The sequence below is a fragment of the Bombus huntii genome, chromosome 4 (assembly GCF_024542735.1).
Source record: "Bombus huntii isolate Logan2020A chromosome 4, iyBomHunt1.1, whole genome shotgun sequence".
NCBI classification, from domain to species: Eukaryota; Metazoa; Arthropoda; class Insecta; order Hymenoptera; family Apidae; genus Bombus; species Bombus huntii.
This window is the reverse complement of record NC_066241.1, coordinates 16,609,679-16,635,850: the sequence shown is the minus strand read 5'-3', so window position 1 is coordinate 16,635,850 and position 26,172 is coordinate 16,609,679. Positions and strand designations below refer to the sequence as shown.

The window sequence follows — 26,172 nt, the reverse complement described above, 5'->3', positions numbered from 1 at the left end:
AGTCACATAGAGAGATCACCAATGCTTATGGACGAAATTCAGCCAAAACGGACACCAAGAATAAGGGCCTCTGGTGGTCAATAGTTGCACTACTTGCTAATTTTGTCTTCGGTTTAGAGTTCTTGGTTGGAGAAACGAGCAAATGCACGGTAAGAGGGGGAATGTGCGATCGTACGATCTTGGATCGTACCGGTGAGCAGTGGAGGATAAATATGCACACGGTACCAAGTACTGTCAAAGCAGACATGTAGTGTTAGCTATAAATATGTACTAAGGACACATATTGATATGTATCTTTGTATGTGCTACCATACTCAGCATACTCTCCTGATTTTGCACCATCGGACTGATCATTTGCTCTGTTCTCTTTTTTTCTGAATGGTATAAACTTTGATTCAAATGAAGCGCAATAAAAAATCAATTGCTTCAATTTTTTGACAACAGCGAGAAGCACTTTTATGAGCGTGGAAATTTGAAATTGTCCGGAAGATGGTGAAAAGCAGTAGAACAAAATGACCGATATACAGGGTGTTAATTTTAAAAGTGTTTTTAAAAGTAAGAAAAAATGACTAAATAAAATGTACATAGTTTTAAGGCGTGCAACTGATAGTGGTAAAAAAATCTTGTGAAGGTCATTTTAACGGTTTTTTCAAGGTCATCTTTTTTTTTTGCATATTAACGTGCACTTTTAGTTGGAAGTGGTAGTTGGCGTCAAGATGAGCCCAACGACTTACACACCATTATCTTGAAGTGGCCTTGTAGGCGTAGAAATCAGTTTCAGTTTGAAGAATGCAGAAATAGTAAAATGAAAAGGGCAATATCACTTTATTTTATTAGATGCTCAAAATGCTGGCTGCCCGCAGCAAGACGCATCCGTACACGATAAGTGAGTGGCTGCATTTTTTATGGCATTCCCGCGATTCATAGTGCAACATGCATTCTGTATTCGTTCTTTCATAACTTCTGGCATCGTGGGAACATCGTTATAAATACTAGATTTTAAAGTTCCCCACAAAGAGTAATCTACCGGTGATAAGTCGGGTGACCGAGCTGGCCAGTTAATGCTTGCACCACAGGCTATCCATCAGTTGAAAAACATGTCATTTAATACACTTCGAGCATTATGAGCAGGACAGTCATCATGTTGATACAACATTAATAATCGTTCTTGATATGGAACATCATCTAATAGTTCGTTTAAGTTTACAATAAGGAATTCCTTGTACCTTTCACCTTAATGTACCATTAATAAAAAATGGACCAATAATTTTGTCTTTCAATAGGCCGCACCACATATTAACACTCCAAGAAAGCTGGAGTTCCACAGTTCTAAGCCAATGAGGATTCTCAGTAGACTAGTAATGTATCTTGTACCTATTTAACCCTCCATGATTAGTAAAAGTTGAATCGTTAGTAAATAATACGTTGTCAGAAAAATTCATATTATCTTGCAGACGTATCTTGCTGCGGGCAGCCAGCATTTTGAGCATCTAATAAAATAAAGTGATATTGCCCTTTTCCTTTTATTACTTCTGCATTCTTCAAACTGAAACTGATTTCTTCGCCTTCAAGGTCACTTAAAGACCATGATGTATAGGTCGTTGAACTCATCTTAACACCACTTCGTGTTATAAAAGATACATGTTAATATGAAAAAAAATACGATGACCTTGAAAAAGTCGTTAAAATGACCGAAAATAATTTAGGTGCTTGAGTTAAAATTAACAGTTTGTACAACAGAATGAAATTTTTTTTAAATATGAAAAAATCGTTTTCCATCTTCCCATGAATAAACGAAATTATTTCCCGAACAACCTAATATTTAATAATATAGAAAATATTTCTCTTTTTATTTGTACATTCTAATGTACTGTATGAATACGTTTATTTTTCACTGTAAACATATGCGTTTATATAACGACAACAGAAAGGAAGCTCCCCAAGATATCTTGTGTTTTATTTCAAGATCATTGACATTTTTTGTATGTATTGAATTAATATTTATTTTTTATAAAAACAAGTTCAATGATCTTTGAAATCACGAACTGGAATGGTGTTAAATTAAATAGTAAAATATAGTATTAATGTCGAAACTTTCTCGATTTTTTATTAAAATTAATTATTTATTCTGTATTGGTTTCATTTCATACTTGACAATTAATAAATCAATAGAAGTCTGGAAATATTTCAGATTACTAAATGCTTATATATATACAAACATATATATATCTAAGTGTTACACTTTCGTAGATATGGTAAGGATATTGATTTTTATGATAATTGAATTCTACAGTACATTGTTATATTTTTAGCAAAAATGTGGCAAGATAATGAAGTTCGATTCGATGTTTCTTACACGTAATAATTGTGATACTTTTAAGTATAATTATTAGATACGTATTTTCATTTTCTCCATTTTTTATTTATATTTTTAATAGAAATTTACTGTAACGGGTGTTTCGTTTAACTGGAAACGGTGAAATATCTAAAGAGAAATTGAAGGTATCAAAAAATTGTTCTTACAAAAGTTGTTTGGTATACAGGGAGGCATTAGATGGCATGAATAATTTCTTTGTAAATTAAAATTAGTGCGGGAAGTATCAAAGACAAGTCAAGTAACCTCTTTTAAATGAAATCCTATATTTTTTATCTATAATCATACATTTTATTCAAATATATGATAGTATTTGTTGAAACGAACAGCGACCTGCGATACGATGTCATTTTATGTAGTAAAATGTCATAAATTAGATCCGAAGATTAACATAAATCGGTAGCTGAACTCTACTGCATTGTCTAATGCCCTAACGCTATCGGATGACACTACATAGGATTCGGCTACTGATTTACGTTGACTTTAAAATTTATCTTATGACATTCTACGATATGAAATGACATCATGTGGTAGGTGGTTGTATTCGTCTCAACAAACCCTATCATATTATGAATAAAAAATACAGGGTTCCATTTAAAAAGATCAATTTGTCAAAAAAATGGTTTGTACCATCTAATATTCCTCTATACACCAAATAACTTTTGTAAGAATAAGTTTTGATAACTACAATTCCTTATAAGATATTTCACCGTTTCCAGTTAAACGAAACAACTATTTATAAAATCATTAACAATTAAATTAGAGTAAGAGTATAAGTAGATATGTATTAAGAATATGAATAGGTGTGTGCGTGCGTGTGCATTTATGTGTGATTAAAATGAAAATTAAAAAAGTTAAAATGAATAGCACTATATAGATTAATATTTTATATAAAATTATGCGAAGAAATAATGAAGAGTCCATTATTTATAAAGTCTTAAATTTTTAATAGTCATATGCAACTACGATTGGGCGAATTTACTGTTGATAAACTTGACTTAATAGAAGATACAAAAGGAAATGCAGGAGATACTGGAAAACTTATAATAACTAATCTCAGAATTATATGGCATTCTTCGTTTCTTCCCAAGATCAATCTAAGTATGAATTAATTTAGTGATTCAAATCATTGAATCAAATATTCTTTTATAATCATTTTTATAACTATGTATTTCTGAAACATACACATGCTTATTAATGTGAAATAAAATTTTTGAGATATTTGTAATAATTAAAGTTAAATTTCATAATTTTGAAATTTATTAGTGCTATTTAAGATATATAAATATAATATTTGTATACACATATATAAAGTATGATTTAAGTATGATAAAAATGATAAATCTCATATAAATATGTTTTTCTGTAGGTATTGGCTATAACACCTTTATAACAATAAATACTAAAACTATACATAGTGTTAGTATGCTTTAAGAGGTCATCATTTTTTATTTTTGTTTTGCAATTAACAGAAGCATATTATTTTTGTAGTTGCAAGGAAAGCATGTGCAAGCGTTACATATTTTAGCTTCCTTCCGACATTGCAGATATGAATTTCTATTTACAAATCAAGATTTAAAAAGTACAAGACATTATACATCTGTTATTGGTGTTTACAGGTATACTTTTTATTAAATTTAAAATTTGTATTATTTATTATATAAATTGTTCTAAAACATGATATTTATATTTAAGACAAACATCAGGATGTACGATATTTTAAATGATTAGGATTGTGTAAATAATATTTAAGCATAATAAAAACACCTTCATATGTTTTATTTTTATTAATTTTTATTTTTAAATTGAAACCATAATGTCTAAGGTAAATAATTTTAAATATATTTTTGTCAAACTCTTTTTAATAAAAATTGAATTTTGTATTTAATTTCAAAATGATATTTTTCTGTTTTTTAAAATAGAAGCTTTTATTATTTTTTATATTTAGTAAAAATATGAAAAAATTATTTTTATGAAAATTTAGCTGTTACAAAATATGACATATGATACTTTACCTGGATTTTTCCTATTATTATTATTTACATTTTTTTAGTCATTGCTTTTGTGTTCTGGATAAATTCATATATTTTGATTTATCACGCATTTTGATTATCTTATTATACTTATATGTTTTTTATTCATTATCTATTAGAAAACAGTATTCTTACAATCCTAATAATAATGGCAATATTTCTATAACTTATACATACTTTAACAGATTTAAACCAATTTGTAGAATTATACGTATAATAACAAAATAAAATACACAACAATATATATTACTAATATACAATAAATTTATAAGATTAAAGAATTGTATAAATTAAAAGTGTGGTTTATATAGTTAGTGAATAAATATAAAATTAATTAAATAAAGTAGAAAAAGAAATAAAAAAATAAATCTAAAAAGAATTTCTATTGAAGTAGGAAATAATTAATAATAGTAAGTATGTTATATAATATATCGTATACACAGAGGAGACTTTTATCAAGAAAACAATTAGTTCAATATCTTTACCACAATTTGATAAGTACAATGACATAAATTCGTTATTTGACTAACTTATTTAATAAGATTTTCAAGATTTTGATTTAATAGAACTTTTCCTAAAAAAGAACAAATATATGTAATTTGAAAGGTCTTTATCTACTTATTATCTATAATGAAGTTAAAATTTAACGTAATTAGAGAAAAGTGTTAAATAATACTTCAAACGTTGCAGAGCATATGTTTCATCAAAAATTTATCGAGAAATTAAATTGAGAAGTGGGATAATTAATGATAAACAATTAACATTACTACCACTGGAAACAGTTCATTCAACTTTGCAAGATATTTGGAATTTATCATTAGAACAGGTTGAATTCTTATTTGTAGTAATCTATACTATTTAAAAAAAATGTATTTTTAAAATTTATTTTGTTAGGGAAATGTTGGAACTTTTATTGTAACAAATATACGTTTAGTCTGGTTTGCTGATATGAATTATCAATTCAATATATCAATTCCTTATCTTATAATAGCAAATGTAAGTGCATATATTGTGTAATATATGTAGTACATACATAAAAACATGTTAACAATCTTTAATAACAAAATATAGTAAGGAGAATCTTTCCTTTTTAAATAGATTACTGTTAAAAATTCAAAATTTGGTCCAACTCTAGTCGTTACTAGTACAGAATCCAGTGGAGGATATATATTAGGATTTCAAGTAAATCCTATCCAAAAACTTCATACTGTTCATAAAGAAATTTTAATGTTATTAAAAGCGTTTGAAAAATCTCCTATTTTTGGTATTGATTATACATTTGAACATGAGGTAATATTATGCTAATATAGTTTTTAACAAATGCATTGAATAAATAAATATGTTATTATTAATTATCCATTAATTATTACAGGCTCCATTACAACAATTAAACGTAGAACAACAATCTGAGATACAAGACAATCAACCTGAAATTTCAAATGTGTTTGGCTATTATTTCTCTGAAGGTTCAAATCAAAGAAAACCTAGTTTTTCGATTTATTTAGGTCTTGCAGCAGAAGAACCTCGAGAAACTAGTACACTACAAAGCCTATGGGAACTTGTGCGTCAAACTTAACTGATAACATTAATAAACTTTAAATATTGTGTAAACAGCACTTTATATATATAAAGTTTAGAACATAACTAATGCTAATACATCGCATAAACTTTGAATATAAAATAAATATAAAAGTTAATTTTTTATTCATTTATAAATTAAAATTATAATATTTTAAATTAATGTAAAAAAATTATTACAATAAAATATATTATTCTACATTTTTTCCTAATTTTCATTTCTTTGAATCATTTAATGTTTAGCAGCTAATTTATACAAAAAACAGAGATATAATAAACATATATATATAAGTATTATGTGTGTAAAATACAATCAATTATATTATACCATAACTATTGTCTGTTTTTAATGTGTTATCTCTTTACATATCTATGCCCATTTTTATTATATATAAAAGAAGTCGATGATAGGAATTTCACAACTATTTAGTACAACTATTTTCTTCTCTTTTCAAAATTTATATTTTTAACACTTTACCAAATATTTTTTGATAGGTTATTTATGGAAAAGTCAACGTCTATAAGGAATTGATAAAAAAATAGATAATTGGAATTAAAGCATTAGTATTCTAGAATATAACACTGAATAAGTCTTTAATTGTTTAATTGCAATTTCATACCACTTTTCAGATTTTGTCTTTAAATTTAACTTGGTCTACAATTTAAAGGTTGCACAATTGATTGATCTTGATTATCATCACCATCTTCATTCAGTTCAGCCTGCTGAACAGGAAATCTATACCCCATATTCATAAGCATTACTTCAAATGGATCGCTTTTCATGCGTATTTGATTTGCAGATGCAGCATCTTCTAAATTCTGAATTTCTCTTTCATTTATGCTACCATCCTACATCAAATAAATACTCAAATATAATTTTTAAAATTAATTAAATATTTTATAAATATCAATCCTTATTTATTTATCTTTATTAAATAAAATAGATTTTGGTAAGTAATTATAACATATACCTCAGGTAAAGGACTCCATAATCTAACTACTGGATCAATACCACTAGTAGCTAGTAAACATGTAGATGGATGAGGTTGAAGACAATTTACAATGCGTTCATCTCCTCTTAGTACACGTATAATATTTGTGGTATTACGATCCCAAATAAAGAAAGATCCATCATCTGATCCTGCTACAATATATTGACCATTGCTTAAAGAAAAAATTATTAATTATAAATGCATTACTAATTAATAAACTTCCAAAATTATTTATTAAATTATTTTTAAAATGTACTTACTTCCCAAAGAAATTGGCTTCCTTTATATCAGTTGTAGTATTACAATGCCCACAAAACCTCATTTTGTAATCAATTGTATTGCGTCGCCATTCTTGTTCATATTCTGATATTTGAATCATTAATTGATTCATATCAATATCTCTACCTGATTGTATAATAATTACATTAATCACCAATTGAAAAAATATTTTGGAAGAATGAACATAAAAAATATATTGTTAGTATACTATCATGTAACAAATATAACAGCTACATATTTGGATTCATTCATATTTCATGTGCATATTATAAAATATGGAAAGTATATTAAATCAAATAGTTTTCTTTTACTTTTCCTTTATATTTCTGTAAAACATGTCTTTTGTACTGAATACATATTTATTTTATTTTTTCGTACTTAATTGCCTTAAAATGTTATACTTGATGTGCAAAAATATAAAAATTTAAAGAAAAAGCACTAATTTTATATAGTTCTTATATTCTACAATGTCCATAATATAAGACAATAGATTTAGTTGTTGTATTGTGTATATGTTTAAGATATTTTATTAAAGGATATTGGGTTGCTAACTAAGTGATTGCGGATTTTGTCAATACCACCTAATGACAAAATCTGCAATAACTTAGTTGCCAACCCAATATATATATTCTATTATAGATTAATATCTATGACATTATGAAAGAAATAGGGCCTTGAGACTTCTTTCATTCAGCACAAGATCTTATTCCCTATGAAACTACATGGAGGAGTAAAAATGAAAATACCTTTAAAATATTCAATGCAAGTAAATTGTATGTAATATATAATATTAATTTTTATATTAAACTAAATATTTTTCAGCTTTAACGAATTTTTAAAATAGTAAACTCTTTAGAATTAAATTAGGATACTATTAATAATTAAAAGGCATGCAAACTTATTTATGAAGTGAAAGTGAATAGGTATATAAATATATCTAGAAGAAGAGCTAGAAGAAGACATAAAAGATATATAAATATAATGTAACACATCATATACAATGTATAATCTAATACATGAATGTCTGTTTTAAGGAAATATGCACGACAATACTACATACAATTACATATCCAAATAAAATCTTATGTTTTTTATTCATTTAGCAAATTATTTGGGGGAATTTGGAAATTTAAAAAAAAATTAAAAGAAAGAGAGAAAATATTTTGTTATGATATCGCTATTAGTACATATTTTAGCTGTACCAGGCAAGCAATCCTTGAAAACAATACAAATAATACATTAGTAGGTAAAATTTTTAGTGACATATTATGTTATATTTATATCACTGCTTATTATACTAGAATTAAATGATATCAACATGGTGTACTGAATACAATTTTACATCTGGATACATGTAAAAATGAAACTAGATAACATACTCCTTTTAAATGTTTGTTTTCTTAAACAAGGCAATATTTCGTAATATTGAAATAATTAATAAGCAGAATTTTATTATTTATCAATGGAAACTGTAAGATAAATCAATTATGTATAAAATCATTCACAAAATCAGAAATCTTACAAAATATTTTTCTTTGTTATATGTGATTTCAATACATGTATATATATACGTATTTGTATGTCGTATATATGTATATGTGTGTTGTATATATGTATACATACGTGTATGTATATACAATGTTCAGAAAAATGGATTTAAAGGAGAAAGAATGTTTTTGAATACTTTGTTCGTCTCATAGAATACCTTTTAACTTCTTTCTTAATGTTAATATATTTAGTATATATTCCAAATTTGTTTTTATATGGATGTTATGAATATTATGTACATCGTTTGCATATTTTTATTGACTGTTATGGCATTATTAGACTTATACTATGCATTATATATAATATAAGGATGATATAATGAAATATTACTACAAGATATAAATGTCATAGAATAAAAGGATTTTTTATTCCACTTTTCTATCATTATTTATTGTGATTAATAGAACTTCTTGTGCTTGGTGGATAAATATGTTACGTATTAAATGAGTAATAATTATTAATTCATTCTAATTCTTTAGTGAACTGAAATACTTTTTAGCTATAAATAATACTTTAAACCTCCAGTCTCAAAGAACAGATTACTGTAAAAACTTGTTGAAATAAAAAATATCCAGTTTAACATGAAAATAAAAATTTTGTATTTCATAGATGCCCATTCTTATTAAAAAATGTATGAGATGAACTTCATTTTTACATTTTAATATTACTCTCAATAACTTTCTTGCAGTAAATAAGGAGACTTTTTTGTGTAAAAAACAATATAAAAATTTGCAAGTTCCTATCATAGATTCAAAAAAATTAATCCGAAACAACTTTAGTAAAAACCTCCTATATATATATATATGAAATATGTATATGTATACATATCATATCAACCTTGAATATAATATAACGAAAAAAGACATACCAGAATCTATAGCTTCTTTTATATCCATTTTTAATGCTTTACACGCAGAGTTGGATGCATATTCCGGAAATTTTTGTTGAAAGTCTTTAATTATTTTATCAGCTTCAACTGATTGATGTAAATCAAAGAGACAACGGGCCAATCTATAAATATATATATGCGTATATATATATATATGTACACATATGTGTATATATGTATACAGAATGAATCACGTAAAACAAGCCATCTGTCTAACACTTTCAGTTGTGGAGGTAAGAAGAAATGTTTGAAACAAAAGTTATTTGAAATTTCATCTTTTTAAATGGAACTATATGTTTTTGGACATCTATAATGGTATCCTTCTTCAAGATAATAACCCTAGTCATACAAGATCACTAAAGGTTACGGACGCAGTAATATATAAGAAATTAAAATTCATGATGAATGTTCCTAAAACAGAGTATTCTTGACTTTATTAACAGAATCATACTCAATACAAAATCTAAACAAATTTTGTGAAGACATTTATCATCAAAATCCTCTCACAGTTATGTAAATAGTAATACGAATAATAGACTGATATTAAGTTTCAAATGATAAATATCTTTAAACTATCATTAGTCTACATTTTTGCATTCAAGTACTATGCTTGTACCAAGACAGATTTCCTGAACGGTTTTGTCTACTTCGTTCTACGTTTTACGCATACAATTATAGAAGAATTTTAAGAGACCAACAACATATCCATACATTTTGAATTGATTGAGTATGATTCTGGCATTAAAACCGAAATATTCTGTTTCAGAAGCATTCATCATAAATTTTCATTTTTTACCTATTATTACGTCCATAAGCTTGAGTGACCTTAAATGATATAAGCATTGTCGTATGGAGAGCTACAGTCGTAAGTGCCCAAAAACACATAGTTCCATTTAAAGAGATGATGTTACAAATTTTCTAAGAACGTCCACCTGTTAAAAAGTTTTTACCATTTCCTAATAGTTGGAGCCAAATAACTTTTGTTTCAAACATTTATCTTATTTCCATAATTGAAAATGTTATTCAGGTGGCATATCTTATACGACACACTCTGCATATAATATACATATTACATATATGTTAAATTTTCTAAAATTAATCACCAATTTCCAGGCATTTCCAATAATTTGCTAAATAAATGTTTTGAACGAAAATTAGATCAACAGCTGTAAATCATAGCCAATGAAACAGTATTATTGTTATTGTTAGAACTGCCTGAAAAATGATGGTTAATCTTAGAAGATACACCCTGTATACAAGATTATATTATACATATTACATTTAATTAAACTGAATATGTTATCATATATGAACATATATTCACAGATCGTTATTACCTAAAATGAGCCTTTACATGTCCAGGATCAAGAAGCAATGTTGTTTGACAATCTTTAAGAGCAGCATATATATCACCATCCCTGTAAATTACGTACAACTCTATTCAAAATCTATATCCAGAAATATAAAAAGTATAATAGTGGAGAGATCATACCAAGTTCTTTTCATATATGCTGCAGCTCTGTTAGCAAAAAGCACAGCAGCAGTAGGACAATAACAAATTGCTTTATTGTATAAATTAATTGCCAATGTGTACTTTTGTTGTTCAAAGCTTTCATTTGCCTACAAAGAAAAACAATAATAAGAGAAGAAAAGGAACATAATTAACTCATTTAATTATTTTCAGATATAATAAAGAATTATTTAATTAAATAAATCAAGTAAATTAGTCCAAATTAATATTATACAATTTTTAACCGTTTTTTCTACAATAATTTATTATAATCATTGTTTAAAATATTGTTCAATAAAAGAAAATTATTTATTTTATATTTTTAACTATAAAATAAGATTTATATAAAACGAGTAAACTTACTTGACGTTTTAATTCTTCAACATGTGGTGGTAGGATTTTAATGTTTTTGTTGGTAAAATCTGTAATATCTTCATGATTTGCCATACTGCACTTTTCAAAATCTCCTATTAGCAGTTTTTAACGAATTTAAAGTTGCATATAAATTTAAGATATAACTTAATTTATCTAAGATTGTAGTAGATAGCGAACAATATAAAATTTAATATAAAAGTTATTATTCCAATCATAACTGGTATTTTATGATGATTACCATTTATATATATTTCCTATTATATTTTCAAAATGTTTAAAAAGTCATGATTCACAAAATATAAAACATTGTAATAATTATAATCATTACCCAAATACATATTTGAGGAGTAACCAAAGCAAGTCTTCAAATTTTTTGGATTATTGATGTCAAATAAATAAATTTGTTCACCACCCATGTTAACAAGTAGCTCGTTTCCGTCAGCACTGAAGGTTAAATATGTAGTAGTGAGACTTCTATTACTGTCACGTTGCCGAGAATGCAGATGGCCTGCTCAATATCAAACATTAATAGTTTTCGTTAGAGTGATCGTGTAATATATAACAATAGAGGAAGATAAGGGTAAAGGAGTCGCGTACGCTATTTCTGATCGTACGAACGAACCCGCGATAAAGTACTGTGCGCAACCCAGTGGTACATTCTCATCTGGATCACCTCCACCAGCTAGACGTATACATACATTTCCTCTTGTCCAGTTACTATGTGGAGACGAAATAGGCACCTATCGTCAACATACAAAGAAAAATTTTTCTTGCTCAATCATTTAATGTTGGTTTATATTAGTGTTTATTTCAAATATATCATAGTTTAAGAATAAGGATCTTTCAAATAAAACTATTTTTATACATAAATTTATTGAATGCTTAGTTTTTGTTTTGTAATTACCTGAGAAAGCTTAATCATTCTACGGTCATACATTCGTATATATGCATCATTGGCTCCAATAGCTATTAGTTCAGGTTTTTTTGGATTCACAGAAATACACTTGCCTTCTGCATATCGACCAGCATGATTAACAAGATTTACTAATACACTATTACAACCATTGCTTTTGCAACTATGAGGAGCACGAATATCATATTGTAAAATAAGACCATCTTCTGCAGCACTCCAAAAAAGAAAAGGTACAGTAGTTGCAGTAGCAATACGTTTTACACGACCTATATGACAATTACATGAAAATATTGGTTCAAGAAGCGTAAGATCACGAACTCGTACTTTCCCATCTCCAGCACCTGATACCAATATCCTATCATTTGATTTTGGCATGAACTACAAAACAAAAAAAGGATTATATTCTTTTCTCACTGCTGATCTCCAAAACTCTGAGAATTTAAAACTTATGGAAATTAATAACTATTTAAATTAAAATTTTAGTACTTAGAAGATTACATATATAATATTAAATTACCTTAACAGAAAATATATTTCCATGATGACGTGTACGAAGTATTAACTTTTTTTCATATCGAAATGGATCCCATAATATAATATTCATATCATCAGATGCTGAAGCAAGAATTCTAAAAATATATGTTAATACATAAACATATAACTTATAGTTAATTTATAGTTAATTTTCTCATTATCTACGGATATTTACATTTATTCTAAATAATTCTATGATGTTACTCTATGACTGTGTTTTATGTTATTTAAAAAAATACTTACTGCCCACTTTCATTCCATTCTAAACAATTAACACATCCTGTATGACCAACTAATTCTTTTTCAAGTCCTAACCGGGATATCAAATTTTCTGTCACATGTAACTTCTGAGAAACTGCATATGCCACTGAATCCTAAATAAAATAATTTAAATAGAATTAAACATCAATTTAGTTTTATATAAAACATGTTTAAAAAAATAATAAAGTCTATACTAACATATAAAGACATTATGAGAAACCATTAAACTTATATTAAGAAATAATAAATATTAATATATTTACAACTAAATAAATAGATAAAGAAATGCGTAATTATATATTATTATATATATTAACGTACCCGTATTTCACGTTGACGTACTAAATCCAAAACTCTGTAATCTTTATCATGTATGTTAGGAAGCATTTCTATGTTTATTTCATAAATCACTTATTGTACTAAAAAAATTAAATATCCTCTGAAAATCATAAGAAAATTTATTGTCATTTTTATTTAATATATTACGTTCGAATTTTTTTTAGTAAAAGATGTAAATGTATGTAATTATGTGTTTTGCAAAATATAACCTCTCATATAGAGGTACTATTGTATTGAAAGTGTAAAAATTAGTTTTACGAAAACCGGACAAGAATACTTAACTTAAAATTAATGCGATAAAACAAGATACAAAACGGTTAATAAGTCGTTACTTATTCATACATCATCAAAATATTATTGAAATGTTCTTGCACTGCTGTCCTTTTACACAATACCATGAACTTAACATAACTTTTGTACTTTATCACATTCTATCGTATAGTTGATATATGTATATATATGTATGTCTATATATATACATATATTTATTTATGTATCATATTCATTATTTTGAGTTCACATATGAACCAATTTTGCAATTATTTTTTATCTTTTAGAACAACTGATGTGGAGATATAACTCTCTGTATATCAAGTCTTGCTTCCATTTTCATTTTTTACGTGTTCCTCTATAATTTGATTTGTCTGTTCAGGTTTGACATCTATAATAATTAAATTAATCTAGAATAGTAATAAATCTGATATATATGTTAAATTTTCTTCACTTTATTATTTATGTAAAATATATCTGTACGTATATCTTTGTTTATGAATCTTTCTAATTTGAGAATAAATATTTTAAATGTCATTATATTTTTAACCTAACAAAAACCTAACAAATTCATATACCACATAATATTCATGTAAGTACTTATATTTATTATATTTGTACTGTTATTATTCCTGTCATGGGATTTATTATTATTATTGTTATTATACAATATACAAGCACATATTCTATTGTATTAAATATTAATATATGTATATGTACTGATAATTTAACGAGTTAAAAAGTTTATAAGCGTTCCTAATATTATTATGAAACATAAAATGTATTAATCTGTACTTTATAAAGTATAAACAATCTAATTTAATCAGGAAAAATTAGGAAAAAATTAATTTATATCTTTTTTAAATGATCTATTTATTTAAAAATATTTCTATGCACTTTTATATATATATATATATGATAAAATTACATCTCACATACATATAAAATTATCAAATTTTCTAAATTGAAACAGAAAGATAAGGATCTTAGCAAGTAATTTTTAAGATAAAAAATTGTGGTATTTAAATAAAATACTATCTGAAATGGAAATTTTTGATTCTTGTAGAAACTATCTTAATAAATCGGCCCATCATCTAAATTATCGTCTTCATCATCGTAACCTTCTCCATTATCGAAATAATTATTCACATAATCAGTTCCCTCATCCATTTCCTCATCTAGTTCTTCTTCCTCATCTTCTGCTTGCTCATCATCCTTTCCTTCTGCTTCTTCCTCCTCCTTTTCTTCTTCCTCTGCATCACTTTGTTGCAAACTCTCTTTTTTTTCTAATTCTTGCAACTTTAGCTCTATATCAATGTTCTTACGTTTTGTCTGTGGGTTCTCACATTTTTGTCCTTTACGCTTTCGCAATTGAGACTTTAATTCTATAGGCATTTTGCTCCAATCATATCTACTCTCATAACTACTTTTATCAGTAATCAAGTCTTGATATCGATCTGAATACCTCTCAATATCCTTTTTAATTACTAAAGGCAAAACATTGTTAGGCGATTCTCTCATATATTCTGCATATCCTTTCTTTAATTCCAACAAATAACTCATTTCTTTAGTAATATTTAAAGGCAATGGTTTATATTCTAGAAGAGGATATTTTAATGGAGGTTGTAAAACTGGTGGAGGTAATGCTTCTCCTTTAGCAAAGCCTAATTGTTCCGTACTGATTGACATGGAAGGCTTACCTCTTCCCCTACCACGTCCCGCCATGATAGTATTATATATTTATCTTATTATTATATTCAGTAGGATAGAAAAAGGCAATGTTTATTCCAAATTTGTTAGTAGTTACAAGAATATATGTGTTTAATTACTCTTGTCATTTTTCAGTTTAAATGTGAGTATGAAAAATATGAAATATCAGTACTTTAGAAAATTACCTCAGACATTTTAGACCATAAGTTATTTTTTACTTTAATAATCAGGAAATAAGAAGGATATTTGACAAAATCGAAGACTTCAACAGCTAATTCTGTCTTACATATTCATAAATGATCTCTGCAAGAACATAAGTAATAATATGCTTTAGTATAAACTTCAGTAATATACTCAATCTTCAGTTTATAATATGATACATAGATATAATCTCATTAATATTTAATAGTCAGATTCTGTAAGTAAGCTTAAATAGAATGTATTAAATAAATAAAATACATATTTTTAACAACTGTGATATTTGTTTTAATGTATCAAGAAGCAATAAATTTGTTAATATTATTATAAATACATCAATGATACTTTAAATACTATCATGTCTGAATAATAATGTAACTTATTATATGTACAACATTCAGTACAACTTTTGAATTTTATTTTCGAACATGTTAAATTTATTTTCTATGAATAAAATACTTAACTTACGGCGGTTGAACTTTGTTTTGAGTACACCGAATTTGTAACTTCTTTTTATATGATATGATAATGACAAAATGTAAAATTCAAGTATAATTTAAAAATACTAGTCCTAAGGCGTGGAGATCAGTATTGTAAAAATATTGTATACTTGTACGTGTATAAAATTAATAACTAGTGTATGATTTATTAGTACGCTATATTTACTTCACTCATAGTTCATATTATGATCATATAAACTAACTGCGAAAGCACGATCATATGAACAGACTTTGACTCGACGTTGACACTCGATCGACATACTTGATTTCTACCGAAACCAAATGTATAGAAGGAACCGTCCGAAAATTGAGTCGTGATAAATCAACATGGAAGACAAGAAAAGGATCTCGTTCTGCACATGCGTGATATGCTATGGATGTTTAAGACAGAGACAAAGACACTATATTTATCTTTGTCTATCTCATACAACAAGAATTTTGTTGTCTTCGATGTTGATTTTTCGTGACTCAATTTTCAGACGGTTTTCCCTAGCGAGTTTTCATTGATGAATGATGACAAATGCATGTACATGTGGTTTTGGAGATTTCATGACAGCACCGTTATGCGGCTTAATAATTAAATACTATACCAAAATGCTGATACCCTCACCAATCCCCCTCCATTGCAGTTGCCGGACTTGTGTATACGTGGGTATGTATACTAGCGCGCAGTATATAGTGTTATACGACCGTGCTTAATGGTTACGAATGTTTTACGAAATTGTAACTAGTTGGCGTCTTTTATCATAAACGTGAAAATTGTTAAAAACCTTAATACGATATTTCGTATTAAATAACGTGACGTAACGTGAAAATAAATTAACCAAAATGTTAGTGTTATTTGAAACCCCTGCGGGATATGCAATTTTCAAGGTAAATTATATTAAAAGCTGTAACTTAATACTTAACCTAAAAAATGTTGCACGTGTTCGTGCTGCTAATAATTTTTAGGTTTATTTTAACAATTTAAGTATCTTTTTACGTTTTAAATACGGTGTAAATACCTTATTGGTTTAAATATGTATCATAAAATCATGTTTGTTTCTTACAGTTACTTGATGAAGATAAGTTAACAGAAGTAGAAAATCTTTATCATGATTTTGAAACACCTGAAGCAGCTAGTAAGATGTAAGTTGATGTTTTTGACTTTAATTTTGCATTACAATAATTTTGATAAGTTCTGTTGTTAAAAAATGCATTAATATCTTTAATTGAAGTAATAAATTCGATAGAGCAAGATATTGCATTCAGAACAATTTTAATTTTTAGTCTTAATATTAAATATCTTGCATTACAGAGTGAAGTTGAAACACTTTGAAAAGTTTGCCGATACTACTGAGGCTCTTGTAGCTACAACTGCTGCGGTAGAAGGTAAACTTTGTAAATCATTAAAGAAGATACTTAAAAAACATTGTAATGAACTTCAAGAACAACTAGCTGTAGCTGACGCTAAGCTAGGTAATGCTATAAAGGATAAACTGAGTTTGTCTTGTGTCAGTAATACTGCTATACAAGAATTAATGAGATGTATAAGAAGCCAGATGGATAGTTTATTGGCTGGTTTACCTAAAAAAGAAATAACAGCAATGGCATTGGGTTTAGCACATAGCCTTTCTAGGTACAAATTGAAATTTTCACCTGATAAAGTTGATACTATGATAATACAAGCTGTTTGTTTGTTAGATGATTTAGACAAAGAATTAAATAACTATGTTATGCGTTGTCGTGAATGGTATGGCTGGCACTTTCCAGAACTTGGAAAGATTATTACAGATAATATAGCATTTGTTAAAACAGTAAAAGTAATTGGAACTAGAGAGAATACTATAAATTCAGATTTATCTGATATATTATCAGAAGATGTAGAGGGAAAAGTAAAAGAAGCTGCTGAGATATCTATGGGAACTGAAATCTCTGAAGATGATATTTTAAATATTCAACATTTATGTGATCAAGTTATTGAAATTTCTCAGTATAGAACACAATTATATGATTATCTTAAAGCAAGAATGATGGCAATGGCACCAAATTTAACTGTTCTTGTTGGAGAGTTAGTGGGAGCTCGTTTAATCTCACATGCTGGGTCTTTAATTAATCTTGCTAAGCATCCAGCATCTACTGTGCAAATACTTGGTGCTGAAAAAGCTCTCTTTAGAGCATTAAAATCAAAAAAAGATACTCCAAAATATGGTTTAATTTATCATGCACAACTTGTTGGACAATCTTCAACAAAAAATAAGGGAAAGATGTCCAGAATGTTAGCTGCTAAAGCTTCATTAGCAACTAGAGTAGATGCATTAGGAGAAGATGGCAGCTTTGATCTTGGTGCTGAACATAAAGCTAAATTGGAAGCACGTTTGAGGATTCTAGAAGAAGGGAATTTACGTAGAATTAGTGGCACAGGCAAAGCAAAAGCAAAATTTGAGAAATATTATACTAAAAGTGAATATATTCAGTATTCTGTTAATGAGGATGTAACTCCTCGACATGGGAAAAGAAAACATTCTGAAATTGAAGATAAAAAAGCGCTGATCGAAGAAATTACAAAGCCAGATGAAGAAATTACAAAGCCAGTTGAAGAAATTACAAAGCTAGATGAAGAAATGCCTAAGAAAAAGAAAAAGAAAGTTAGTGACAGTATAGATGAATCAGTAACTCAGGAAGTAGCTCAGTCAGAAGAAGTTTTGACAAAGAAAAAGAAGAAAAAAAGTAAAGTACAGGATATAGAAGGTAATATTGAATCAAGCTTTAAATGTGAAGAAGAAGGAGAGAAAGCAGTAGAAAACATTCCTGGGATATCAGGGGGTTAGTTTTTATTTTATCTATTTTATGAATTTTAAATCTATAATATGATATGAATAAAATTACAAGTAGAAAATATAATATGTACAAATTTAATATACATATAAAATATGTTTTTTTTTTGTTATAGAGCAAATAAAGAAGAAAAAGAAGAAGAAAGATAAGGATCAGGAGATTGAAGAGACTACATTCACAAATGAAGAAACAAGTGAAAAAGTTATAAGCGAAAAAAGAAGAAAAAAGAAAAAGAAATCTCAAGATGAATGAAATTTTTTCAACATATGCAATTTAAAAAAGTAATTTTTTAAAAATATAACTGTTCATTATCGATTGTAAACTTATATATAATTAAAAAATTAATTTTCTTTAAATATACATATATGAAATTATGTTTTTATAATAGAATTCAATTATATATTTTTAAATATAAACAATATAATCATACAATTTGAAGATAAGTGTATAAAAATGACTGTGAGTCTGTATTTTGTAAGATGTATTATATTAAAATACAAATATTTCAAGCATTAAATAAAGAATGATCAGCAAATAGTTTAGTTAATATTTAGAAATATGCTCAGTATTAGTGACTTAGTGTCTTCTTCATTTTTATATATCTTTTTTAATATGATATATGTCTTAAAACATCATTGACATTTACTCATTATTATCTATTTCTTTTAATAACATACTTCGAAGTTTAAATTTTGTAAATTCATAATTCTGCATGTATGTATTATCCGTTTCCAAAATTCTTCAATAGTATTAATGGATGTTTCATAAAAAATTAATTACGAATATCTCTATAAATAATTTACAAATATTTGTATAATAATTGTTGTACTGATGCATTTAAAATAAATTTAATGATAATACAGTTACATGTAATGAACCAGAAGTGGAATCTATAACAAGTGTATTTACTGTTTATATTCAATTATAAGATATCATTGAAATTTGTTTGCGTTTCATTTAGACGTTAATAAAAAGTTTTTTTTATATTTTAGAATGATTTTCTAAGTAAATTATTGAAGACAAGTAGTTTTGTATAATACCACTGAATTTGTCTCAATATTACTTATAAAACTAAATGGGAAAAACGTAACTTCCAAAAAGTACAGGTGACCACAACTTTTTGTCAAAAAAAAGTTTCAGGCTAGTTTTACATTACAACTTGTTATTGATTCAGGACTGATCAACATTTGTTTGGAACATTTTTTTATTAGATTACTAAAAGTTCCTAAAAAATCGTGACAGCCATAAATATACTGTATATTTATACATTTAACAACATAAGGCAATGTAGATACATATACATATGGATATTCCCATTGATTTGAATTTATGTTATAACTATGTATTTTATTTATTGAATGTTTTAAAATATTACAGCAATTGTGTGTAATAATTACATATATCTCTTTTTCAAAAAGCTCAAACTCAACATTGTATTTTCTCCTCTAAATCAAACATCTTTTCCATATTTTGAATAATATGAGTAATATTTATGTGTATATGTATATTTACATTGAATGTAATATACATTTATCATAATTTCATAAACTAAGCGTAATCATTCCATATATGTTAGTATTTAAATTTCTATTTCTAAATTGAGTTTGTACAAAATATAAGCTATAGCTTTTTGTATTTTCTATTTAAATATTATTATGATATTAAAATCTTATATAGTATCATATCAATATTTAAAAAAGAAAACAATAATATTTAAAATTACTGATATATGCACTTATATTAATTCATTCCAATGTATCATATCAATTATGATACAATAAGGTCATATAATTTACAAACACTTTTATAAAAAAATCACATCATAATTTAATGTCAGAATATATTTATTTCGTTTTACATATACTTTAAAGTATTTTTTAAGATTTGGGAAAATAGATTATACATACTCTTTGAGAACTATACAATATAAATTTTAAATTCTACTGCACTAGAATGTTTATAGTATTTTTATTAACTGTTTCCTAATTTCTTTTAGAATATACAGGTAAGTATATATCAATATATTATTTTTATATAAATAAATGAATTTATTTTATAAATCATATTTCAATTTATTTGTACAATTTGCTGCTGCAAAATATAAATTAATATAAGTCGTTTTGGAGGAAAAATAACTGATAATTATGATACAACCTTTTTATATATATAAGTTTTTCTATATAAATTTCATATATATAATAAATTTTGATAAGGTTGTAAGAAATATTCTTTGAAAATCTGTAGATTTTATAAAAAATTAAAAATTATAAATATTTGGAATCTCCCTCTCTCTCTCTCTCTCTCACACACACACACGGGCGCGCGCACACACAGTGTATAATATGCCCTTAAAAGAAACTGCAATATTGCAATTCAAAATTAACAACAATACTATAATATTCCATTTTCTTTGCCTTATGTTTTACAGTACTGTATATCTAAAGTAAATTGTTAAATACTTAGTCATTGAATTTTGTTAAAATGAATAAAAGATATAAATGACTAATTAATAATTATCTGTATGTAATATTGTGTAATAAGATAAAATATAAAAAATGTTAAAAAAATAGATATTGCATTCTTGAAATATAAATTTTAATGCTTTGGACATAAAAATATTTGTGTGAAAAATACATAAAAATTATATATGATCTTTGTTTTTCCTTATAAGGGCATGATTTTATGAATAACTTATTGCACATAAAAATTAATGAACAATAGGCTGTGCATATAAACTTAATCTTAATAAATTTCAAAATGTTTTTACTTATAACTAAATGTTTGTAAATTATTAGTTATATACGTTGTATATCTTATAATTTTTCAGAATACTAGAATAGTGCATATATTATGTATTATACATAATATCATAATTTTTTTATAATAATTTATCGAATACTAGTAAAGAGGTTTAATACAGACTTATTTTCTTTCTGACTACGTGCTTTACTGAACACATTCCAAAAACGTAAAGTTTCATCTCCAGCACCAGTTACAATAGCTTCACCATCTGGTGACATAGCTAAATATAAAACTCTATATGAATGTCCTGTTAATTTTGCAACTTGAGTTAGACTGGGATATTTCCACACCAGAATTTGGTTTTGAGAATAACCATGTGTACTGACTAATTCTGAACTGTGCTTACTCCAAGCCAAATTACAAACTTGAGAACCAGTATCTACACATTGCATTGGTTGACCGGTTAGTGTATTCCAAAATCTAATGCATCTGTCTGCTGTACCACCACCAGAAGCTAAAAGACCATGATGATGTGGAGACCACGCGATAGCTTTGACAGCTGCTAGATGTTCAGTATATGTTTGTATCGGTGAAAGGGAATGTAAGTTCCATACGTAAAGACGATTGTCATTTCCACCAGAGGCTAAATATTGATTATCTGGGGACCATTTGAGTCCACAGACTTCTTGTCTATGAGCTCCTAAACGTCTTTCACTCACAACACAAGGAGTTCTAACATCTCTTTGTAATATTAACCTATCTCTACTACCAGATGATAAAACTTCACCATTCCAAGCTAGAGCTCCAACTCTTGCACTATGTCCTTGTAACTTGCTTACTTGTTTACTCACAGCTACATCCCATACTTGGATATAGCCCAAATGTGTACCAACTGCTACTAAGTTTCCTCTTTCGTTCCAAGCAACTGATGTTACACTATTACCATCACTGGATAAATCACATAGTCTAGTCACCTGGCTGGTACACGCAGACCACAAATAGACACAGCTACCTAGACCAACACTGAGAACATTTTGAGAAGACCAATCAACAAGATTTAAATAAAAGTCATCTTGCAGTTCAGGGGCATCTAGTACTTTGAAAGGTATTCTGGAAATCTTCCTTGTTGCTTTTCTTGGGGATCTTAAAAGTTTTTGACTTTTGGCACTCAATGGTGACAAAGAATAAGGTGAACTTTGATCCAATAATGTGTGGTCTTTCGTAGGTGTAATGTATTTAAAAAGATTTCTGGTAACCACTGGTGATAATACTCTTCGTTCTTCACATTGTCCTTTTACATCTTCTATGCTTGCTCCAAGCAGTTCATTTTTTAAGAGACAAGAATAGGCAATACCATCGCGGTTACTTTCTCCATTCTCGCGAGTCTTCTTTGTGACTATACCATTTCGATTGTTCTCTGATATCATTGAAAATGTTGTTTGGTAATTATTGCCCGACCGTGTTGGTATAAATCGATCGAAACTATTATTCATCATTTTAGTTGGCGAAAAATATACTGATGGATGAAGTCCAGGACTTGCTAGACTATCTATATGGCTCTCGCTGCTTGACTTTAACAGCCGTTTTTCGTATTCGTGGTGAAACATTTTTTTAATGCTACTCTTTCACATTCACTCACATAATTATTCACCATACACGATTGTTCTCCTTTAGATTATGTAAATTGCACGTCCATTGTCATTTTTCATACAAAACACGGTACTGATGAAATTGAGCAAACTGTCCCGTAGAATCTCTATTCAACGTCAACTTGGAAAATTTTTGATACGGAAATAAGGAGGTTGAACGTGATTCTCCAATCGAAAAGCTTAATTCAAAGCGCTATGTTTAAAAACAGATAGGCAAATGACTGTGTAAAAAGCTGTACTTGAATGAGCATCCACCTAGCGACGTACTAACGAAATTATAGTGAAATGTTGTTGTATAACGTACTTTTTAAAGAATATAAATGAAGAATTTAGATATCTCATTTATTACCAATAATATTATGTATTACCATTATTAAGTTGATTCCAAATTTTATATATCATAATATATTCAATGATAGGACCAATCGTATACCATATCTACTTTTGCGCTATAATAATGTATATTAATGACATTAAGTAATTTTAGAAATTATTGTTTTAGTGATTTGCCCTACTAAATTATAATTAGAGGAAATTAAAAGTGCAATTATTTTGTATGTGATTTACGTAAAATGTAACATTTTCTGTTTAATTTTTGCTTTTGTACTGCACATATTTATGTATTATATATTTATTTTTGTACGTATATACTTCGTATATACAGGATGGTTGGTAACTGGTGGTACAAGCGGAAAGGAGGTGATTCTACGCGAAAAAAGAAGTTGAAAATATAGAATAAAAATTTTCTTTTTTAATTTCTTTTTTTTTTTAATTTTTCCATCGAGACAACGATCTACAGTGAGATCCATTATAACGCACCGCACGCATACCGAGCGAAAATTCAAAGTCGATTTTCTCGAAAACAAAGCCTCAAACGAAAAATTTTTATTCTATATTTTCGACTTCTTTTTTCGCGTAGAATCACCCCCTTTCCGCTTGTACCACCAGTTATCAACCACCCTGTATATTGATAGTTAAATAACTCAAAATTCATAATTCAATGGATATCAATGAATAGTAAACGTTCGCTAACAAATTTTAAAGTTATAATTCAATATATAATTAAAAAAATTATATGTTTATTTAAGATAAATGTTTAGTTTATTTAGAAATATGTATTTGTGAAATTACTAACAAATATATATATTCTGTGAATAATTTCATAATTTTTATTAAAATTTAAATGTGTTTAATCGTAAGAATAATTTAAAATATGCATTATTTAGCGAAGTCAAAATTTTATTTATTCACATCCAAGATACAAGATTGCGCATGCGGCATGCGTCAAAATTGACGTGTGTATATGTATGTATATTACCATTTTGTATAATCGAACAATCTTCAAATATTTTTAAAGGTATGTATACATCTTTCTGTATGTATAAATGTTTCGTTTTTGTAAAACTGTAAATACCATTCTTATCTTTATTTAAGAAATCAAACTAACATTGTAGAATGACGATAATAAGGATTTTGCTTTTAAAGTACATGTAATATACCAACCTTAACACTCAATTTGTGGCTTACGTAAGCTGTACAACCTCTTTTGTACAAAGTATTAATAATTAGTATAAAAATATCAAGTGTTTGTATTTTAAGCATAATGCAAAACGTGCTTGAAACTGTACACATACAATAAGTTGTTCTGTTGATGTAAAGGTTAAATAATTTTATTCAATAACTACAGTTTTGTATTACATTAGATAATTTTTTCTAATTTCTTGTTTTATTCTGACCATAAATTTTGTGTAATAAACAGATTAAATTTTCAAGAAAATTACGAGTAATGTGTTAAATTAATACATTTTCATATTAATAATAAATTCACTTATATTTTGTTATTGTATTTCAATATATGAGGTCTTTAAATTCATCTTATTATATGTGTTCTATATAAAATTTTGTATTTCTATACAAAATCATGTTATGTATTGTGTATATATTTACTTAACCTTACAATAATTTTAATGCCTGACTTAACAAAGTTATGTATTTCCATCTGTTTTAATTACCTAAAAATTGCATTTATAAATTAGATTTGTTTATCCTATATTTTAGGTATTTTTTGTAACATATGATTATTGTTCAAATATTTGATTATAAATTAATAATTTAATTTCAGATACAACTTTTTTGAAAAAATGGGAGGTCATAATCATGGGTATAAAATACCAAGTCCTGATATATACAAAGTAGAAGATGTGCCACAGCTTAAAATGGTCCAAGAGGAACTAGCTAAACTTGGGTTGAAGGACCCTTGGTTAAGAAATGAAGTTTGGCGTTATACAGGACTACCTGGTAAATCACATTTCTTACGAGTGTTTAAGGGAGTTACCACGGGTATGCTAACCGGATTTGCAGCATTTTTAGTAACAATAGGCATAGAACAATATTTTGGAATTACTTATGGCAAACATCATGATAAACATCATAACAATGATGATCATCATTAATATTATATAAGGACATATTTGATGGCCAGGAAATATTAAACAGTTTAAATTACTGTTATATGTATTATAGCTTTAAAAATAAATTAAAATTTGAGATTTAAATGATGAGAGTAATGAATTCTTCCACTCAGTTCCAATAAACATGCAGTACTTGGTTCATATATAACATAAGGAATATATTCTTATTTAATACATTGTTGACCAGCTA

General features: G+C 27.0%; 6 protein-coding genes across 16 annotated transcripts; 3 read left to right on the top strand and 3 right to left on the bottom strand.

The window, feature by feature from the left end:
* Positions 1-72: 72 nt before the first annotated feature.
* LOC126865020 (Bardet-Biedl syndrome 5 protein homolog) lies at positions 73-6,186 on the top strand. 5 transcript variants are annotated; one of them, XM_050617047.1, is made up of 8 exons: positions 73-149; positions 3,327-3,475; positions 3,744-3,793; positions 3,866-3,993; positions 5,098-5,233; positions 5,302-5,403; positions 5,506-5,697; positions 5,780-6,186. In XM_050617047.1, the coding sequence occupies exons 2-8, from the start codon at positions 3,331-3,333 to the stop codon at positions 5,981-5,983; spliced, it is 957 nt and encodes a 318-aa protein (XP_050473004.1). In that variant the 5' UTR covers positions 73-149; positions 3,327-3,330; the 3' UTR covers positions 5,984-6,186. The 5 variants fall into 5 exon arrangements, with proteins under 5 accessions (XP_050473004.1, XP_050473002.1, XP_050473000.1 ...); XM_050617045.1 differs by lacking the exon at positions 73-149 and adding an exon at positions 156-555; XM_050617043.1 differs by lacking the exon at positions 73-149 and adding an exon at positions 1,724-2,358.
* On the bottom strand, positions 6,084-14,116 carry LOC126865015 (WD and tetratricopeptide repeats protein 1-like). Of its 4 annotated transcripts, none has more exons than XM_050617033.1 (14): positions 13,968-14,116; positions 13,608-13,648; positions 13,269-13,399; positions 13,009-13,120; positions 12,483-12,869; positions 12,201-12,318; positions 11,907-12,086; positions 11,567-11,670; positions 11,186-11,313; positions 11,031-11,111; positions 9,673-9,815; positions 7,238-7,382; positions 6,957-7,149; positions 6,084-6,834 (listed from the first exon to the last, which is right to left on the bottom strand). In XM_050617033.1, exons 4-14 carry the CDS (start codon positions 13,093-13,095, stop codon positions 6,631-6,633), a joined length of 1,770 nt encoding a protein of 589 aa, XP_050472990.1. In that variant the 5' UTR covers positions 13,096-13,120; positions 13,269-13,399; positions 13,608-13,648; positions 13,968-14,116; the 3' UTR covers positions 6,084-6,630. The 4 variants fall into 4 exon arrangements, with proteins under 4 accessions (XP_050472990.1, XP_050472989.1, XP_050472988.1 ...); XM_050617032.1 differs by having other exon boundaries at positions 13,608-13,725; positions 13,968-14,113; XM_050617031.1 differs by having other exon boundaries at positions 13,608-13,727; positions 13,909-14,045.
* Positions 13,812-16,912, bottom strand: LOC126865024 (DNA-directed RNA polymerase III subunit RPC7-like). 2 transcript variants are annotated; one of them, XM_050617057.1, is made up of 2 exons: positions 16,894-16,912; positions 13,812-15,908 (listed from the first exon to the last, which is right to left on the bottom strand). In XM_050617057.1, exon 2 carries the CDS (start codon positions 15,618-15,620, stop codon positions 14,970-14,972), a length of 651 nt encoding a protein of 216 aa, XP_050473014.1. In that variant the 5' UTR covers positions 15,621-15,908; positions 16,894-16,912; the 3' UTR covers positions 13,812-14,969. The 2 variants fall into 2 exon arrangements, with proteins under 2 accessions (XP_050473014.1, XP_050473013.1); XM_050617056.1 differs by lacking the exon at positions 16,894-16,912 and adding an exon at positions 16,272-16,869.
* Positions 16,913-16,939: 27 nt separating this feature from the next.
* On the top strand, positions 16,940-19,657 carry LOC126865017 (nucleolar protein 58). The gene is made up of 4 exons (XM_050617040.1): positions 16,940-17,176; positions 17,355-17,431; positions 17,601-19,108; positions 19,236-19,657. The coding sequence occupies exons 1-4, from the start codon at positions 17,132-17,134 to the stop codon at positions 19,370-19,372; spliced, it is 1,767 nt and encodes a 588-aa protein (XP_050472997.1). The 5' UTR covers positions 16,940-17,131; the 3' UTR covers positions 19,373-19,657.
* Positions 19,658-20,946: 1,289 nt separating this feature from the next.
* On the bottom strand, positions 20,947-23,951 carry LOC126865018 (fizzy-related protein homolog). The gene has a single exon (XM_050617041.1). It carries the CDS (start codon positions 23,467-23,469, stop codon positions 22,009-22,011), a length of 1,461 nt encoding a protein of 486 aa, XP_050472998.1. The 5' UTR covers positions 23,470-23,951; the 3' UTR covers positions 20,947-22,008.
* Positions 23,952-24,719: 768 nt separating this feature from the next.
* LOC126865025 (NADH dehydrogenase [ubiquinone] 1 beta subcomplex subunit 3) lies at positions 24,720-26,066 on the top strand. Of its 3 annotated transcripts, none has more exons than XM_050617058.1 (2): positions 24,720-24,868; positions 25,634-26,066. In XM_050617058.1, the coding sequence occupies exon 2, from the start codon at positions 25,653-25,655 to the stop codon at positions 25,962-25,964; it is 312 nt and encodes a 103-aa protein (XP_050473015.1). In that variant the 5' UTR covers positions 24,720-24,868; positions 25,634-25,652; the 3' UTR covers positions 25,965-26,066. The 3 variants fall into 3 exon arrangements, with proteins under 3 accessions (XP_050473015.1, XP_050473018.1, XP_050473016.1); XM_050617061.1 differs by lacking the exon at positions 24,720-24,868 and adding an exon at positions 24,918-25,066; XM_050617059.1 differs by lacking the exon at positions 24,720-24,868 and adding an exon at positions 25,005-25,170.
* The last annotated feature ends 106 nt before the right edge of the window (positions 26,067-26,172 follow it).